Source organism: Pistacia vera, unplaced genomic scaffold, assembly GCF_008641045.1.
Source record: "Pistacia vera cultivar Batoury unplaced genomic scaffold, PisVer_v2 Contig614, whole genome shotgun sequence".
NCBI lineage: Eukaryota > Viridiplantae > Streptophyta > Magnoliopsida > Sapindales > Anacardiaceae > Pistacia > Pistacia vera.
The window spans coordinates 103,625-123,080 of NW_022196462.1; the positions used below are offsets into that span (position 1 = coordinate 103,625).

Here is a 19,456-nt window from a genome sequence, read left to right on the forward strand (position 1 = left end):
GAGTTTTAAACTTTTAATATGATGTGGGCTTAGAATATATATATATAACAAGTTTTTTTGTAGACCTAGATATACAGTATGTATAATAGTTCTTATTTTTTAAAAATCTGAAGGTGGATCTGGGTATATATGTTAATTAACATTTTTTGATGGCCTTCATATTAATAATTTTTTTTTCAAATCTGAGGCCTGCCTGCCAGGCCTACCCTCAAAGGGGTTGAATCCACCCCTAGTGACAGCAGCGGCTCATGGTGGTTGTTGGCGACCAACAATAGCTTGGGTGGATGGGGTGTTTTTGTTAATTTATATAAACTTTTATTATGAAAATAATTATTTTTAGGTAAATAGAGTTGAAAAAATGTTAGAAATTAGAATAGGATAATAGAAACAAGTCCCATCTAAATTTTATTTCCAGTAGAAAAAATCTTATTTAATTCAGATTAATTTTCAAAATAATAATCCTAATAAGTAAATAAACATATACAGTATTATATTTTTTAATTCAAATGGAATTACTGAAAAATGCTTGTAAAAAGTAAAAAGAACGAAGATTAACTATTCTGCCCAATAAAACTAATATTGCGCATCTACGTGGAAGCATTTGATTGGAGGACGTTGAACAGAATCCAACCTATAAAGTCATAACCTCAGCCAAACATTAAAGACAAGGGGCATCTTGAAGACTTGCACCGCCTTCCTCGAAGAAGCCCGACTCACAAACCCTAAAAAAACAAATCTTATTTAAAAATCCCCTAATCTTAATCGCTACTCTCTTATTTTCTCAATCTCTTCGATTTTTGTTTAGTCTTCCGCTTCACCAATCCCTTTACATCGTCCTTTCAGGTATTTTTTTTTTTTTGGGTTCAGATCACAAATTTTGTTTGTTGATTTACGCTGCGCCTTTTGTTTGGTTAAAAGTGATTTTTTTTTCTTATTTAATATATGTTTTGATTCGCATCAAGTCGGATTTGAGGCTTGCAGGTCTTGTATGATATTAATTAAATTTATTTATTTTTAAAATTTTCGTTTTGAAATTCTAATTTAATTCAAAATTTGGTTGATTATTCAACTGTTTTCAAAGTAATTATCAGCGATATTGCATGTCAGGTTCTGTGTTTTTTCCTTAAAATTTTTCTCGCTGAAAAATTTAGATTTTCTCTGGGTGTTGAGAAAACTACGGGAAAAGCAATGTGAATATTTTATTTAATGAATTTGAGTATATGAGCTGGTGAGAGCTCCAATTTTTTTAATAAACTTGTATGATTGTGGCGTGTTTGAACTTCCAGATCTAAAGTCTATTGAGAGGTTGTTGTTTGACAGTTCTTTGTGGTTACCGGAAAAGTTGCCTTGATTTTAGCTGTTGTGGAAAAGAATGTGGTGAGGTGGCTGTTGGTTTTTACCAGTCTTATCCCACTTCATTGATGTTTTATGTAATGAGATATGGTTGGAACTTGGAACTTTAATATCTGCAGTGGTTTCGTGGTGATGTGTGGTATTTTCTAATAGAATAGCTTTGTAGAGAGTTTTCATTATCTTATGCATTTAATTATGTTTTGCAGGTTTACTTTTTTATTCGCTTTTCAAGAAGATTGAACTTTGTGTTTATAATCCAATGGCTACAAACGTGGACATGTCTCTTGATGACATTATAAAGAGCAGGAAAAAGAATGAGAGAGTTAGAGGACAAGGCAGGGCCCTTCGTGGGCGTGGCCGTGGCCGCGGTGGCCCGGGCAGTTCTTTTAATGGTGGAAGAATGCTAGGGCCTGTTCGTAGAGGTCCTCTCACAGTGAAAGCTCGGCCATCATCATATACCATTGCCAAGGCAAGCTCAAAACTGTGGATGTTATATGCGTATGATGAGAATTTAATAAGCTTATGAAACTCATATACGAGAGGATCTCTAAACCTCTTTTAGATTTTCAAAGGGGATTTTTAACGTTATATTGATCATGAAGAAGCTTATTTTGGCTCGAATACTAAGTTTATCACCACCTGTTGCATTTCTACCACTATCTTCATGATTTATTTGTAATTGTGAGTTATTTGGATTAATCCTGGGGACTTTGCTATCAGATCTCATAAATATATGCAGAAGTGCTCCAGTGCCAAATAAGTTATTATGCTACCTACTAGCATTTTTGTGAAGGAGCTTCATTAGGTGAACATTTGAAATGGTGCTCACCAGTAGCATAACATCATTTAAGAATTAATGCGGTCAAGTTCTCTATATACACATACAACCATGTCATGTAGTTTCAATCACATTAGTGTTTGATGGCTGGTGGTTTAGACTTGGAGATTATGATTGGATCCTCTTCCCAAGTCCGGTCTTCCTTCGTTGCGGGATTTCAGTTACTATCCTAGTTCATGGCATTTTTGCAAAGGAGCTTCCTTCGCTTAACTTCAGAACTGGAGCTCTCACCATTAGCATAGCAACAGTTTATGTGCAGTGGGTCAAATCTTTTGCTCTCTTCTACGATCTATTAACTCAATTGCTGGTGTTTGATTACTGGGTTGCTTGAGCTTTTACCTAATTGGATTCTACTTGTTAGTGGTTTCTTTTGTTTTCTGTGGGTATTTTGCTGATATCTGGTTGATATTGAAGAGTTGTGAATTATTTTGCTATCTTGTCATTAGCTGACTTGTTTTTCTCCCGCTCGGTTTTTTCCTGCTTTTATCAGTCTTTTCGCAGAGCCAAGAGTTTTCCCTGGCAGCATGATTTGTTTGAAGACAGCCTTAGAGCTGCAGGAATATCTGGAATAGAAGTTGGTGCAAAGTTATATGTTTCAAACTTGCATTTTGGAGTAACCAATGAAGATATAAGGGTACAACTTGAACTCTATGTTCTCATCAAAAATACTCTGAATGATTTCTGAAAATTTTCTCATGGATATTGGTATGCTTCTCAGGAACTTTTCTCTGAGATTGGAGAACTGAAACGATATGCCATTCATTATGACAGGAATGGTCGTCCCAGTGTAAGATTTTTTTTTGAGTGCCCATTCTTTTTTTTTTTTCTTCTTCTTTTATTCCGGTTCTGTTTTGTTTTCTTTCATGTGATTTTATGTCGTTTCGTTGTAATGAGGTAAAGATAATGTGTTTTGGATATATGTTGAATATTTTTGCATCATACCGGGATGATTAATTGGTCTGTTTGCCTGCATTTTTTTTCTGCTAGATATCTTTAATTTGCCTTCTTTTTTTTGCTTTGGTATTGAATAAGGTCTTGTAGCTTTACTGGGAAATATGTAGGATGGCTTGGTTGGTTGTTGTAATCTCTTTTGTCATTAGAGGTATATATACCACTATAGGTTTATGTATACATATTCATAGATATACATATCCATATATGGATATCTATGTAGAAAATACTGTCAATAGAGAATCATCTTAGCAATATTGTTTTGGATGTTTTGGTTCATGAACACCAAATTCATTATTCTTAGATTTGGACTTGGAAATGCCGTATTCTTGTGGATGGTTCTATTTCTGTATATTTCTTCTGCCTCAGTCTCTTATTCCCTTTTTCTACTGATTTATCTCCTGACTCCTCTAACTTTTTATTGCTTTTTGAGTTAGTTTCTAGTTTTTTGTGTGGCCTAAATCTATTGTATCACATGTGATTTAGATTTTGTATCCAATGCCTGTATTTGTTCTAGATATTGACCAAGAATATCTTATTGGTTTTTGTAGTTGTTGTTTTGGCCTATTACTTTGATGGTTTGGCATTATTAGTGGTGTTGTATTTCTGAGTAAATATGCTAGTTACATGTTACAGGGTTCAGCTGAAGTTGTGTATACCAGAAGAAGTGATGCATTTGCAGCTCTTAAGCGGTATAACAATGTATTGCTTGGTGGAACGCTCATGAAAATTGAAATTGTGGGCCCCAATGCGGAAGTGCCTATCTCAGCTCGTGTGAATGTGAGCGGAATGAATGGAAGGCGGAAGAGGACTGTGGTTATGACGTATGTGGATATTATTTATTTGTTTATTATAGAAAGTACTTATGATTTGCTGATGTTGTGATGTTAAGCTAATTGACATTATCTATTGTGTTTACTGGATTTGTGTCTGGTGATTCAAGGGTTTCAGGGGCTGGTTATGCTTTTTAAAATCAATGATTATGGTTGTTTGATTTGCTTAGATTTATATGTGCCTGCTGATTGAACCAGGATCAGTAACTATTAGTAATCTAATATTACTTGAATAGAAATTACTGATAATAGGAGAACTGTCCATATATATACCTCTCCTGGAACTATTATTCTTGAATTTATTTATGATATTAATTGATGTATTTATTGCACGTTTACTTTAGTTTGGCATTCGAGGGGCTAGGGCTGTTCACATTTGTGTAATTTTTTTTCTTTACTATATTCCTTCTTCACTTCCTTTAAAAAGTTCACTTTTTTCTTATTGAAACAATATATCTTCTGAATACACATAATTATAATTAATTGAACTGTGTTTTTCTTTGGGAAATATCTAGTATTGTTGGTCTTGACTATACTATTTTTTACCAAATTGTATGGTGTTTTTTTATGCTTGATGTGAACATATCAAAAGTTTATATTTAGAATAAAAAACTGTGGCTCCTAATGTGGAGAATCATATTAAATTTTGAAAGTTGCTTCTGTTTTTATCACCCAGATGAACTATATAACTCTAGTTTACTATATATTTTGGTTTATACCCTTCAAAGTATAGCTTGTAAGGTGCTTTCTTATAATTTCATATGTAATGTAATTCTATTTCTAGTTGATTTGAATGTTATACTTGTAGTCTGTACTGATGATTGATATTATGCAGGCCAGGATCAGGTCGTCCAGCGAGCTCTGCTGTGATAAATCGTGGTACTGGGTAAGTTTCTAATGCAGACACTGACACTTGCCTGGTTTCCTGTTTACATTTGCTTATAATAATTTTTGTGGTTTGCCATTATCAGAAGCTTTTCTTGGTATTTGATCTAGTCCTTGCCAAAGTTGATATGGCCTGTGCTTCAGTAACTAAATCTTGTGCATGGGATATATTTTACGTTAGTGATTGATATATGTTGTTGGATCTTGCTGCAGACAGAGCCGTCGTGGAGGTCTGCGGAATAACCGTGGACGTGGACGTGGACGTGGACGTGGTCGTGGACGTGGTAATGGCCTGGGGAAGAAGCCTGTTGATAAGTCAGCCGATGACCTCGACAAAGAACTGGACAATTATCATGCTGAAGCAATGCAGACTTAGTTGATTTTCAAGCGGTGTGAACTGAAATTAGTATTAGTCTATGTTAGCAGTCAGTTGTACAAAATGATCTATACACTGTTGTGGTATTTTTTTCCCAGTCTGCTTTTTCTCGGTGCATGTGCATGCCTTCTACTAATGATATATGCTTAGGTTGGTGTAAATGAAGCTGTTGGATTTTATGAGAATTTGGCGTTTGATCTCAAATTCGTATCTTGGTCCTTTTTATGCTTCCCTATGTTACTAATTTTCTTACTCTCCACTACATTATCGACATTTATAGTTGTGTAATATTCATGTTCATTAAATCTTTGGTAAAAAGCAGTGCAAATATTGTATGCAACTGTTAGTGTAATCTTCTCAACATTGGTACGAATTCATATGCAGGTGTTAGATCTCCGGGAGTTTATCTTGTACTATTTTCATTTCTAACTTGTTCTTGATAGGGATGGAAATTTTTTCGCTGGCTCAAGATTGGATAAGCTTGACAGCAACTTAATTCCCATTTGGCAAATTGGGCTTTGAAGTGTGTGGATTTGCCAAGTTAATCTATTTTTAGTGTCGATACTTAGTGGCCTTTAAATTTCAACTTTTAACGAAGTGGGACTAATGTTTTCAAATTTAAATCGGTCAATGACCCGGTTAAGTGATTGGGTCCTGGGTTGACTGCCAGCTTAATCGTCAATCCAACAGGTTTAATATCTAACAAAAACACTCCTGAAAATGTCTTAGCACTCTTTATAGGTTTGCAATCCAAAACACACCCTTGTCATCTGGCCAAATGCAATCGGCGGTCGACTGGTTGGCGACGGCGACACACCAATTGCAAATCCCACTCCATTCCCTAGCAAATTGGTCCAAGATTTAGCCAAAGTTAGCCAATTTCACACCCCAAAAAAAAAATAAAAAATTCGCCAACATCGACAACCCAGGCAAAATTGGCATGTTTCCAACGTTGACAACACTCCTCATACCATGAAAACACTCCCCTTAGCCTCCTAACCAAAACCTATCTCACCCTACCTCTGTTCGCCTCGCTAATCGATGACAACAACTTGCTGTTGCTGCTATGCGTTTTTATGATTTTCGAATTTTTCACTCATAAAAAATCACCTCCATCGCCACCTTTCAACTCACTGACCCTTTCTTTCCAAAACCCCCTACATCCCCATCACCGTCTACTCGCCAATCGTTGTTCTCCTCTCTAGGGTTTGCTATGAACAGTTTAATTAAGTTACTCGATCCGATGAAGGTCCCGAGTCTTGGTTAAACAGGCCGGGTTTTAAAACATTGAGTGTGACAAAGTTAGAAATGGACGCCGATGTTCCATTCTTGGTTGCCAAGAAATGAGAATAACTCAATTAAATTGCCTTTTTGACATCAAATCAATGTGAACAACACCATCCAATTTTTCCAATGGAATTTATGGGAATTTGCAAAGAAGCAGCAGTTTTATTCACTGTTTAGAGAGAATGAATTAGACCAAGACTGACGACTCAGCTCTTAACACCTTTTCTGTATACTGTAATTGGATGCTCCCCTTGATTTTGAATGGCAAATCCGGGGTCGTAAACCATCCAATAATTGTTTTTACATGGAAAAAAAAATGTACAGAAATTCTAACAAGCCAAAAAGCCAGCAGCCAGGATCAAATATTCCCTCAAACCTAAACCATATATTCAGAGAACAATAAGAAGAGAAAAAGCTTAACTACGCCTTAGAAGCATCCACATCTTTAGAAGCATTCAAATCTTTGTTTAAAATTAGTTGTCCTGTTTCACTCTTCTTGAAAAGCTTCTCAACCAAGTGATCCCAATTACCACTACTGGACTTTGATTTAGTGTTTGAGGCATCTTGGTGCTCACCTTGGGAAGACTCTGCCTCATTTTTTTGAGGCTCCTCTGGATCGGTTACAGCATGGGGTATATTCAAACTAACAGCTCTTTCCAATGCATCTTTGTGTTCTTTTTTAATGCTCTGCAGCCTTTCCAGTTTCTGTACTTTTGGAGGAGTTGTGATGGTTTCAGGGCTGCTTTCCCTCATTCTCTGTAATTAGTAACACTATTAACTGTCAGTGATTTAGATAACAGAAAAAAGATTTGCTCAAAATAAGTTTCTTATGCTCTAACATCAGTTTTCTCCTAGAGAAGCAATCACTGTTAGACAGGGATAGAATTCTCAATGCAGAATATGAGTGTCTATCAACACACTTATCATAGTTAAAAGGACCTCAAGTTTGAACTAACCCTTCCTGGGTCTTGAAACTTTAGAATTGAATATCCTACTAAGCGGAAAAAGTTGTATATACTTTTGACAAATTGAATGTGGACACATCTAGTTATGCACAGAAAACGTAACCTGATTGTATAGACCATAAGTGATAATGAAGAAAAAGCCCATAAATATTAACCCAAGGGGAAAAGGAAGCTTACTTGTAAAGCTTTCTCTGCTTCCCTTTCTATCCAAACAATCCCGTGATCGGATGTGGCATTACAAGATAAAACAATATGTTCAAATCTCCCATCCACAGGAATAGCTGTTCTCACTTCTGGAGGAAACCTCCCACATCTGCATTTATGACAGGGAGCTTAATTTAGGACAATCACAACCATACATTGTCCTTGCAGATGGAAATTGAGAAATGGTTCAGGAAACAATTAGTTGACATAAATCAAAGGAGAAAATAAATGAAATATAACCCATGAAACCATAATAGGAAGCTTTTTTTGCATGATGCAAAAGTTATAAAACAATGTTTTCCATCTTCACAAATGTCCTTTCTTGCATGATACAAAAAATACAAAAGTTACTAAACGTGAACTATTTAGGACAATCACAACCATATGAGCTTCACAAATGTTGCTGATCTTTTAAGTTGGCATGTATTTCCAATAATGTCAGCAATATGATGAAAACAGATGTGGTGGCTATTGCAACGGCTTTTTAGTTTAATTTACTTTCCTTCTGCTTCAAACAGAAATAAAATTTTGAAGTACCAAATTGATTTTCTTGCGGACATTAATCACTATTGTTCTTAATTTCTAATTTCAAAGGATCAGACCCATGCACCTATTACTAATCTTAATACATTCTTTTGAACAATGATCAGTGACAAGATGACTGCAAAATCAATAAACCATGAGAAAGTCATGGCATTACAATTCTTGAGTAATGTTGTATAGAGTAAATCTCCTACCTAGGAGCACAATTGATGCAAGTCCAATTTCCTTTAACCTAGAATGAAACAAAAATGGTCATAGTAACAAAGGGATAGTGGTCATAGTAACAAAGGGATAGTGGAGTTACAGATTCATAGAAACTTATAATGATGGGGAAAAAACCGATGCATGTGATGGGGGGCAAAAGTAAAATAAAGCAAGGCATATGCATGAGATGCAAATTCGGCATGCAATGATCGGTCCAATCTATTTTTCAAACTATAACAACATTATTAGTCTCAGCTTGTGAGGCTATTTCACACAAATAGTATTTATGGGCAATACAAATAGCATTTATTCACAGAGCAGTAGAACATTTGGCAATTCTAAACAATAGTTAAGATGATAATGCATTATGGGCAATACAAGTTCATAATCTGAATGTGCTGTTACCTGCAAAATTTTCTCTCTACAATATGATACATCCGACCTGGCGCATAAAGTCTTCTAGGATCTCTAAGTTTTCTACCCTCTGGTATGAAGGTGTCCCTCAAGCACACCAAATATAATAAACAAGGCAAACTGGCCAAAGCATCAAGCCCCGGTTTAAGAAATCATAATAATAATCCACAAAATGAAATAAAAGGAACAAGAAAAAAAGATATAACAAGAATACTGACCAGAATATTGACTTAAAAATATCTTCCAAAGGAGTAGCTGTTCTTGGCAAGAAATCATCCTGTCAAAATTTGATAACATCATGTTAAAGGTGTTCCCATCAATCATATAAAGACCACCTTAAGCAATCACCACTAAAATCATAAATAGTATGAAAAACGTTTTTTTACTTTTTCTTTAATCCCAAGTTATCCACAACTAAATTTTATGAACCTTAAAACAAACTAAATTCCATCAATAAGCAAAATCAAACAATGATCAAACTCCATACCTGCAAAATAATAGAATTGATAACATCAGCATACTTAACAGCCAAATTCAGGGACATACACCTTGCCGGCGCCACCGCGTAACACTTAATCTTACTCCTCGGAATCCCACCCAGCTTATCTCTATGGTTGACCACCACAATAGTAGCCAACGCCGCCACACCCGAACCCAAGGAATGCCCAGCAAAAATCAAATCATACTCACTCCCATTCTCGATCCACAGCCTTTTCAAAGTCTCACTCTCTTGATTCAACAACCATTCCGCTGACTTCAACAGCCCGTGATGCACATACCCTCCGTCAAACATCTGTCTCCCCAATCTATTATCCAACAGCGTTTTGTAATCACTTTCTTTAACCAAATTAAGGCCGCGAATGGCCAAGATTATTTCGCGGTTGTTGTGATCGACGTAGATGAGGTAAGGAGGCGCGCGGCCGAGGGTGTGCTCGTAAGTCACGCGCTTGATGACCCAGTCCGGGTTGAGTTTGTAGCCACCGGGGGGAGGGAATTGTGGGTGGCGGAGGTCGGTCTCGTAGACGGCTAAGATGAGTTGGCAGACACGTGGCACGGTCTCGAACTCGTCGGGAGTAGCGGTGGACCAGGAGGCGCTATCGTCGGAACCCACGTAGGTGCAGCGTTTCCAGAGCCAGCGGCCGAAACCCACGATGAAAACGCATTCGGCTCCGCATAAAACTGACATTTGTTGTACGGTGATTGGAGGAGGAGAAGAGTGAAGAAGACGAGGAAGATTGAGCTAATTGCTCATGTAATGGAGCTTTTGATTTTGATTGCTTGAGTGGGTTGTGAAACTGAGAATCTTTGCTTCTTTTTTTTTCGTTTTAATGGGATTTTGTCAGATTTCCATTTCCGGACAATTTGTCGACAGTGGAAACTGGTGAAAATTTTGATGGTGATACAACTTCTGAGTTGTCTAAGTTTTGCGTTATTCATGATTATAAATATTAATTAATTAATTATATATATATATTGTTATGAATCTGTTATGCATGTGAGTAATTGAGGGTATGTTTTTAAATGGATTTTAACTCAAAATTTGCTTATTTAGAAAATATAATATATAGTTTTATTTTCTGAAAGTATTTTTGTTTATTTTTACTACATACTATAAACGAGTACAGTTTTATTTAATTATTTTATTTAATTTTTTTTTTGGTAATCCAGCAAAACATTAGTTGATATTTGATAAGTATCAAAATGCATGATGTGGGCAGTGGGCTCAAAGAAAGGGACAATTAAACATGTGATGGACAACTCGACCAAAAACACAAAACAAATAGATTGCACACTAAGACAAGGATATTTTTAAACGGACATCCCTCCAAGGTTTGGAATGAAACATTTACACCCTTATAATTGACAAATATTTTGTGCAAAGTTTAATTCGGATACAAAATATTGATACCATAATTAATATACCCTTATTTTGTCTTTTTTTTTTCCTACAATAGAAAAGAAGCTAATATATATATATAAATTTTTTTTTTAGTGACCGAAGGTGTCTGGGCTAACTTATGCGAACCTCAAGTAATCCCTTAGAACCCTAAAGTTGACGACCAAGTAAGATCCTTAGTGATCACCTTTATTAGTACCTGCAGGGAGTCGAACTCAAGAGCTTATGAAATATTCTTTTGCTCTTTTACCATCAAGCTACCGAGTAGTGGTTAAAAGAAGCTAATATATGATATTTGTAACGTGATTAAAATATTAAAAACTTATGGGTCTCTATGATAATTCCCTAAAGCTCAGGGGTGTCCAAAAGTGAAGCAGACAGCCTGGATGATGCTGGAAACTGCATGAGATTTGAGAACCTTCTAAACTGCCATTTCCCTTCTTGTTGTGGGCACGTGAAAGTGATAAGCAATTCATTAATAATGAATGAAATACCATTATTTTTGGAGGCCAGCATAATTAGGACGGTTTCAATTACAGGTAATGTTATACAATATAATATGTTCGATACTATAAATGAGTTTACAGAAGCTAATTTCAGTGGTTTCTGTTTCTGAGTGATATTGATAAATGGAGTTTCCCTCAAATTTCATCAAATTAATTATAGATGACAATAAAGATTGCTTTTAAAATGTGTTAGTTCCAAATGTTACTGTAGACGTGAGAAAATAGAAAACGATATACCAAGACCATTCCCTATGGCCTTGCTCTTCTTGTTCAATTCAATATATATCGATTGCTTTTTATTAATTAAGTTCTGGGAATAAGATTTTATAACATTTCTGCGTGTTTTCTCTTTCTCACCTTGGAAAGTTAATTTGATTATTGTATTAAAAGTATTAGATATTGTATTACCAGCTATTCCCCACAGTATACGGGAGCTTCTAGTTGTCAATTAACTAAAAAAAAAAAGAAAAATTCACCTTTAATTTTTATTAATGGGCATAGAATCCAAGTATCATGAAAAGTAGCTTCTTTTGGGATGGCTTCTTTTACAGTAAATGCCGCATATTAAAGCGATGTTTTATTTATGTGTAAATCGAACAAATTAAAAAAGAAAAAAAAGTTTTTAAGATGGGAATGGAATCTTCTTTTCTCTGGGAACAAATTAAAGAGACAACTGTATATATGCAGCTTTGGTTGTCTCTATGTCGCAGATACAAAATTGCAGGAGGGCATCAACAAACATGCAAATACATTAAGTCATCGGTTAAGGTTACTATCGGATCTTTATTGACGTGCAATAGGAGCACAAACTTTATAGTTCTAATTAATCAGATCAGCGGATGTGTCCCAGGTCAGGAATATAGGAAAACAAAGGCAAATTAATATCTGAAAAGAGAAAAAAAAGGGAAATCAATTAATTTAGCAAAATATTGAGGATACAAAATTGACCAACTCTCTCAACCCTATACCCTAACCAACAAATGCTATTTTTCTGAATTTGCCCTCCGTTATGTGGCTAATTACGTGTCCTATGACTATGTAATTGGAGCATGAGTTTTCGCCATGTGTTCTATGACTATGCAACTGTCCAAGCTGCATGTCTCACTGTAAAAGGATAACTTCATTTGTAAGACTACCATAGATTGCTTCAACAGTAAGGTTTAAAGCTGAGCTATCATCCAGGTCGCGTGTCAACTATGAGGGGCTACTTCGTCATTAAGGCTCTTGGAAAGACGGTTTGACAGGCCGCATGTCATGCCATGAAAAGGTTATTTCATGAGCAAGTTCGTCTATGTAATAATATAAATAGGGGTCTCTCACCTCAAAGAAGGGATCTAGAAACTAATTTCCTCAATAGCTAAGGCCAACTGCCTCACTTGAGAGCAAATAGCTTTTGTAAATATATCAAAAACATAACAGTAGACATAAGATTTGCACCTTGCTTCTGAACCACTTTAAAAATTCCTTTGGTCTACTCCCTTTATTTATTTATTCGCATTATTGTTATTATTGCTCATTGGTTCAGTAACATATTTCTAGGTCCCTAATAGACCCTTGTGCGAACTCCCTTGAAGTCTCGGGTACTTCTTGTTTATGTGAGAAATCGTAACAACATTTTGATGCTAGAAGGAGGGCCCTCACAAAGCTCTTCAAATATTACGACAGATCTTGTTCAATTTTCTGCTACCTCCAGCTAATGACCTTGAGTTAGTGACCTTGAGCTAACAACCTCGAGCTAGCGACCTTGAGCTGATGTCCTTGAGCTAGCGACCTCGAGTTGACAACTTCGAGCTAGCAACCTCGACCTAATGACTTTGAGCTAGCGACCTCAACCAATCAACCTGATGACCCTGAGCTGACGACCTCAGTAAGTGACCTCGAGCTGACGACCCTGAGCTGACGACCTCAATAAGTGACCTCGAGCTGATGACCCTGAGCTGACGACCTCAGTAAGGGACCTCGAGCTAACGACCCCGATGGTCAAATTTGCATCTACAAAAACAAGTCCAACCTTTAACAACTTCATAAATCACCGTTGCACATCTCGTACTATTCAGTTCGAGACAAAGTCGCTACACAGCGTCGTATGTCTCGAACTCTTTAGTTTGAGACAAAGCTGCATCCCTCGAACTCTTCAGTTCATGAGCACATCTTATAATCCGAACTTGGTAAGCTTGAGCAGGTTAATTTGTATTGTAAATTTTTCCCTCCAAAAGGGATACTATTAAGCAAACTCATCTAAAGTTGAAGAAATCCATTTCTCACTCTCAAGGATAACGAGCTAGTACAACACATGTGAAGTTGGAGTTGCATCTCCATAAAAGCGTCCAAATCACGGGCTCATGACAATTTCATAAAACTCAAGCTTTTCTGCCAGAGAAAAATGACCTCGCTAAAACTCGTTAATGAAAACACGACGAGGACGCGATCTCGTAAAACTCAAGCTCTTCGGGCAGAGAAAAATGACCTCGCTAAAACTCGTCAATGAAAAAATGACTTGGATGTGACCTCGTAAACTCAGGCTTTTTAGTCAGAGAAAAACAATCTCACTAAAACTTGTCAATGAAAATATGATGTGGATGCGACATCGTAAAACTTAGGCTTTTTAGTCAGAGAAAGGTGACCTTGCTAAAACTTGTCTTTACAATAACTTGAATTCTTCAACTTGAGGAAGTGCCATGCAACTCAACCTATTAAAAGTTTAGGGTAACTCAAATTTTTCAATTCGAGGTGGTGTTGCGCAACTCAAGCTTTTCAGTTTGAAGAAATGTGAATTCTTCAATTTGAGATGAAGCCATGCAACTCGAGCTATTAAAAGTTCGAGATAACTCAAGTTCTTCAATTTGAGGTGGTGTTGCATAACTCAAGCTTTTCAGTTTGAAGGAACTCGAATTCTTCAATTCGAGACGATACCATGCAACTTGAGCTACTATGAGTTTGAGATAACTCGAGTTCTTCAATTTGAGGCGGTGTTGCATAACTCAAGCTTTTTAGTTTGAGGGAACTCAAATTCTTTAATTCGAGATGACGCCACGTAACTCGAGCTCTTAAGTTTGAGGTAACTCGAATTTTTCAATTTGAGGCGATGTTCTACAACTTGAGCTTTTTTAGTTTGCGACAACTCAGATTCTACAATCCAGGACAAGTTCACACAACTCAAAGCAAAGTAACACAAGCATACATCATGAGCACATGAAAGAAAAACAAAGAAATGGCAGCAAATAAGCATAAGATGACGCCCCTAGCTTGAGTTAAAAAAAAGCTTCCATGGCCAGATAGCAGCATGTAACCTGCAAACATAGGATGGCAGTTTCAGCTAATGACAAAGGAGGATGACAGCTCGCAGTCATAGTTTGTTCCGCAATGAACATACAGAACAAAGAAATTTTTTTGAAGCTTGACTTTGAACTCCAAAAACTAGGGAGCAAATGTTATGTTGTAAATTTGAGAAGCATGAATCTACGTCACATGTCCCATGACTATGCAACTGAAGCATGAGTTCTTGCCACGTGTCCTATGACTATGCAACTGTCCAAGCCGCATGTCACATTATGAAAGGATTACTTCATTTGTAAGGCTACCATAGGTTGCTTCAACAGTAAGGTTTAGGGTTGAGCCATCATCTAGGTTACGTGTCATCTCATAAGAGGGCTACTTCAACATTAAGGCTCAGTAAAGGCCGTTTGACAAGCCACATGTCATGCCATGAAAGAGTTACTTCATGAGCCAGGTTATCTATGTAATAGTATAAATAGGGGTCTCTCCCCTAAAAAAAGGGATCCAAAATCTCATTTTCTCAATAGCTAAGAGCAATTGCCTCACTTGAGAGTAAATAACTTTTGTAAACATATCAATAACACAACAATGGACGTAGAATTTGCACCTTGTATTCGAACCACTTTAAAAATTCCTTTTACTCTCTTTATTTATTTACTTGCATTATCATTATTATTGCTCATTGGTTCAACATCATATTTCTCAGTATATATTAGATCCTTGCGCGAACTCCCTCGAAGTCTCACATACTTCTTGTTGGTGTGAGAAATCGCAACAATGGCCTCATATATAGGCAAACTTTTTTTTCTTCCATTTTCTTCCATTTCAAAAAAAAGAGACTTGTAGAGTTTTTTTTTTTCTTTTCAAAAATCCAATCCATTAATCACTATCTAACACGAGATTAATTAGTATAATGTGATGAGATTTCTTGTTATATTACGATTTTCGGCCAATTCTTTGTTGTGGGGAAGGAATCGAACTTGTTAGTATAAATTGTTATGATTTAGGATAAATGTTAGGGTTTAAGATTAAGGTTTAAAAGTTTTATAACTTTGTTTAATTCACTAATGTGTCTATTGTTGTGAAAGTTGTTTTTATGATGTTGTTGTTGTGGGTGTTGTTATAATTGATTCCATTTAGAAATTTTGAGGGTTTGTTTGATTGATTTGGGTTAGATTTGCTTTTGCGACACTTAGCATGATCTTTCACACTAACTAAAAAAGTCACACTAATTGAATGAAAAGTTGTGCTAACTCAAGGAAAAATCATGCTAACCCAGAGAAAAATCAAGCTAACCTAAGAAAAATCACACCAAGTAAAAATGTGGTTTTTTTTTATTTTTTTATTTTTTTATTTGTTGAGAGATAAGTTATGAGAGTAGTTTGGTATTTAAGCGAATAAATTGTTTCTAAAGGTATATGGTGGGGAAAGTTGATTAATAATGTATAATACCTCCAAATTTTGCCTAATTTATTACTTTCTAAAAGAAGGGAAATAAAAAAATTTGGATTAACAATTTTATGATTTAACTTCTATGAAAAAGTTTATGATACCATGGTATTATCATTGATGTGGTGCCACAAAAAAAATGCATGTATATCGATCACAATTAATTTAATAACTATTAATCATTATTTCTAATTTATCTAGTGCTCTACCAGTAATAGTATTGGCCTCTTCCTCTACACTGGACTTCGTATTCTCATAGTCACCATCTCCAATTCTCCACCATTACCACAAGCTACCTTTTTTGGTCACCACCTCAGCTTCTGTTTTCATATTAACCCATCCTCAACCTTGTTGGCATTAATCCCGATTCTATAACATTCTTCCTCACTATTTTGAATGAGTCAATCCAATTTATTGGAGTCATGTTTTAGTGGATTATTTTAGTGGAGTCATGATTATTCTACTGTTGCTATTTTAGTGACACGTGAATGATGAAATTGGTGTCATGTAAGTCCAAGTTTTAGGTGTTTGGTTAGTAGTGCCTTGAAAATAGAAGTCCAAGTGTCTTCACACTATTATAAATAATGTCACTTTATGTGTGACTGTGTGTGGTCTTATCAATAATTAATTCTCCTCTAAAAGTTTAAACCTTTTTCCTATTTCTATGTCTTCATCTTTCTTCAGTGGTATTAAAGGCAGAAGCTATGAACAGCTCAGTCCAACTTTCAATACTTGCCTTGCACAAAAATTATAATAGATGGAGTGCTCAAATGAGTGTGCTTTTTGACTATCACGAGTTGTTAGGCATTGTGGAGATTGGAGTCTCAGATCTCGGTGAGAATACAACCGAAATATAACAATGCACCTATCGAGAGAACAAGAAGAAGGATAGGAAGGCATTGTTTTTTATTCATTAAGGGGTGAATGATGACACTTTTGAGAAGATTGCAAGAGCCAAACCATCAAAGCAAGCTTGGGATAGCTTAATGATGTCATTCAAGGGGGCATAAAAAGTTAAAAAGGCGAGACTTCAAACTTTAAGACATCAATATGAACTTTTACAAATGGAATTGTTTGAATTTATCACTGAATACATAAGTCGAATTCTTGCTTTGACAAATCAAATGAAAATGTATGGAGGGGAGTTCAACGATCAGACCAATGTGGAGAAGATTTTGCGAACAGTTATGACCCAGTTTGATCATATTATGGTGGCAATTGAAGAAGTGCATGATTTATCTGTAATGACTGTTGATGAGTTATTCGGCACGTTGCAAGCCCACAAACAACATATGAATGAGAAGAATATTAAGAAGCCAATAGAGCAAGCATTCTAAAGCCAATAGAGCAAGCATTCTAAAGCCAAATCTCTATCAAAGACGAGCAATATGCCAATACAAACCAGAGTAATAGTAGGTCTCTCTGTAGAGGACGTGGATGTGGTGGTTACCACTCCAACAATAGAGGTAGTGGTGGTTACAATAACAATCATGGAGGTAGAGGCAACTAGCAGAATGATTAAAAGAGATAAGATTCTAATCATCAACAAAATTCAAATAATAGAGGTCAAGGTCGTGGTCGCGGTAGAGGAAGGTATGACAAATCTAATGTTGAATGCTACTCATGTCATGAACGTGGTCATTATGCTAGTGAATGCAGATCTAAGGAGAATAATCAAAAGGCAAATTGTGCACAAGAAGCTAAAGATGATGGAAACCATGCATTTCTAATAGTTACTGAAACCATTGAATCATCAAACTACCACACATGGTTTCTTGACACGGGTGTACGAATCACATGTGTGGTAAAAAGGAGCTCTTTGTTGATTTGGATGAATCATTCCACTCCAAGGTTAAGTTTGTAGATGATAGCACCATACCAAATGGGAAAAGGAAGAATCCTCATCAAGTTAAAGACCGGAGATCATAAATACATTTCTGACAGTGTTCTATGTGCCAGATATGAAAAGAAATCTACTAAGTATAGGTCAACTGCTTGAAAAGGGGTATGATATGTGTTTGAGTAATAATCAACTCTTCATTGTTGAAACAAAAGGTACACTCATTTTTAAGGCTCCTTTAACAAAGAATCGTATGTTTCGAGTTGATATTGCCAGTGATGTTTATACTTGTCTCAATGTTGACATAAAAGATGAGTTTTGGTTGTGGCATCTTCGTTTTGGTCATCTAAATTTTCACAGTTTGAAGCTACTTGCTCAAGGCAATATGGTGAAAGGATTGCCTAGTATACAATTGATAGGAACCCATCTCAACAACTCAAACAAATGGGCTAGTCATGGGTCTTTCATGAGACTCTCCTTGGAAAATCGGTTTGCCAAGGGAGGGTGCCAAAACCTTTATAACTTACATGCCCACCATTTTCTCTTCCAATGTGGGATCCTAACATTCCACCATGCTTCCACAACTGATGTCAACGTCGGTCTCTTTACCCTCGTCGGCCTCTTTACCTCTTGGGTGACTATGCATATCCCTTTTCCCTCGAGCCTCCATGCCCTTTCTCAGGGTAGCAGCCTAGGCCTAAGGTCAGCTTGCCATGCGTGCACTATCACGTAGGTGCAGAATCATGCTCTAATACCAATTGATAAGAACCCACCTCAATAACTTAACAATTGGGCTGGGCCATGGGTCTTTCATGCTTGGGTAAAATTTTTCTTGGAAAACCGGCTTACCAAGGGAGGGTGCCCAAGCCTTTATAACCCACATGCCTACATTTTTCCCTTCCAATGTGAGATCCGACCATTTCACCATGCAATACATCATCCTGAACAATCGTGTGAGGCTTGCACTCTTGGGAAACAGAGTAGATTGCCTTTTCTAGTAAGAAAGAATCAGCATGAATTACAACCATTGGAGCTCATTCATTTTGATGTGTGTGGCCTAATGACTGTTATGTCAAATGGTAACAATAGGTATTTTCTTACTTTTATTGATGATTTTACAAGGAAAATTTGGGTCTACTTTCTGCAACAGAAATATGAAGTTTTTGGTTATTTTAAGAAATTCAAGGTACATGTTGAAAGGCAAAGTGGTTACTCCATCAAAGTTTTATGAACTGGTGGTGGGGGTTAATTTACTTCTAATGAGTTTAATGAGTATTGTGAAGAATAGGGAATAGAGCATGTAGTTACATTTCCTTACACTCCACAACACATTGGAGTTGCTGAACGAAAGAATAGAACTATCATGGATATGACGAGGAGCATGCTTAAAGCCAAACAAAAGCCTAACTCATTTTGGGCAGAAGCAGTTTCATGTTCCACATACTTGCTCAATAGATCTCCAACAAAGAGTGTCCAAGATTTCACCCCTACAGAAGCATGGAATGGTTTCAAGCCAAATGTAAAGCATCTTAAGATATTTGGCTCCATTGTCTATGTTCATGTTCTAGCAAAGACAAGGACAAAACTAGATGATCGAGGGGAGAAGACTATTTTTGTTGGTTACACACATGGAGG

At 36.4% G+C, this 19,456-nt stretch overlaps 2 protein-coding genes across 2 annotated transcripts; one reads left to right on the forward strand and one right to left on the reverse strand.

Moving 5' to 3' along the window:
• The first annotated feature begins 676 nt into the window (after window positions 1-676).
• LOC116110804 (THO complex subunit 4D) lies at window positions 677-5,541 on the forward strand. Its single transcript, XM_031397015.1, has 7 exons — window positions 677-843; window positions 1,560-1,822; window positions 2,682-2,825; window positions 2,910-2,978; window positions 3,779-3,966; window positions 4,811-4,861; window positions 5,074-5,541. The coding sequence occupies exons 2-7, from the start codon at window positions 1,613-1,615 to the stop codon at window positions 5,234-5,236; spliced, it is 825 nt and encodes a 274-aa protein (XP_031252875.1). The 5' UTR covers window positions 677-843; window positions 1,560-1,612; the 3' UTR covers window positions 5,237-5,541.
• Window positions 5,542-6,665: 1,124 nt separating this feature from the next.
• On the reverse strand, window positions 6,666-10,053 carry LOC116110806. Its single transcript, XM_031397016.1, has 5 exons — window positions 9,341-10,053; window positions 9,072-9,130; window positions 8,845-8,973; window positions 7,666-7,801; window positions 6,666-7,279 (listed from the first exon to the last, which is right to left on the reverse strand). The coding sequence occupies exons 1-5, from the start codon at window positions 10,037-10,039 to the stop codon at window positions 6,944-6,946; spliced, it is 1,359 nt and encodes a 452-aa protein (XP_031252876.1). The 5' UTR covers window positions 10,040-10,053; the 3' UTR covers window positions 6,666-6,943.
• Window positions 10,054-19,456: the final 9,403 nt, after the last annotated feature.

Coding starts and splice junctions, on each gene's coding strand:
- LOC116110804 (XM_031397015.1), top strand. CDS start 1,613: ATGGCTACAAACGTGGACATGTCTCTTGATGACATTATAAAGAGCAGG. Junction 3,967..4,810: donor AAGAGGACTGTGGTTATGAC/GTATGTGGATAT, acceptor GATATTATGCAG/GCCAGGATCAGGTCGTCCAG. Junction 4,862..5,073: donor GTGATAAATCGTGGTACTGG/GTAAGTTTCTAA, acceptor ATCTTGCTGCAG/ACAGAGCCGTCGTGGAGGTC.
- LOC116110806 (XM_031397016.1), bottom strand. CDS start 10,039: ATGTCAGTTTTATGCGGAGCCGAATGCGTTTTCATCGTGGGTTTCGGC. Junction 7,802..8,844: donor GTAGAGAGAAAATTTTGCAG/GTAACAGCACAT, acceptor TCATAAATGCAG/ATGTGGGAGGTTTCCTCCAG. Junction 7,280..7,665: donor AAGCAGAGAAAGCTTTACAA/GTAAGCTTCCTT, acceptor TACTAATTACAG/AGAATGAGGGAAAGCAGCCC.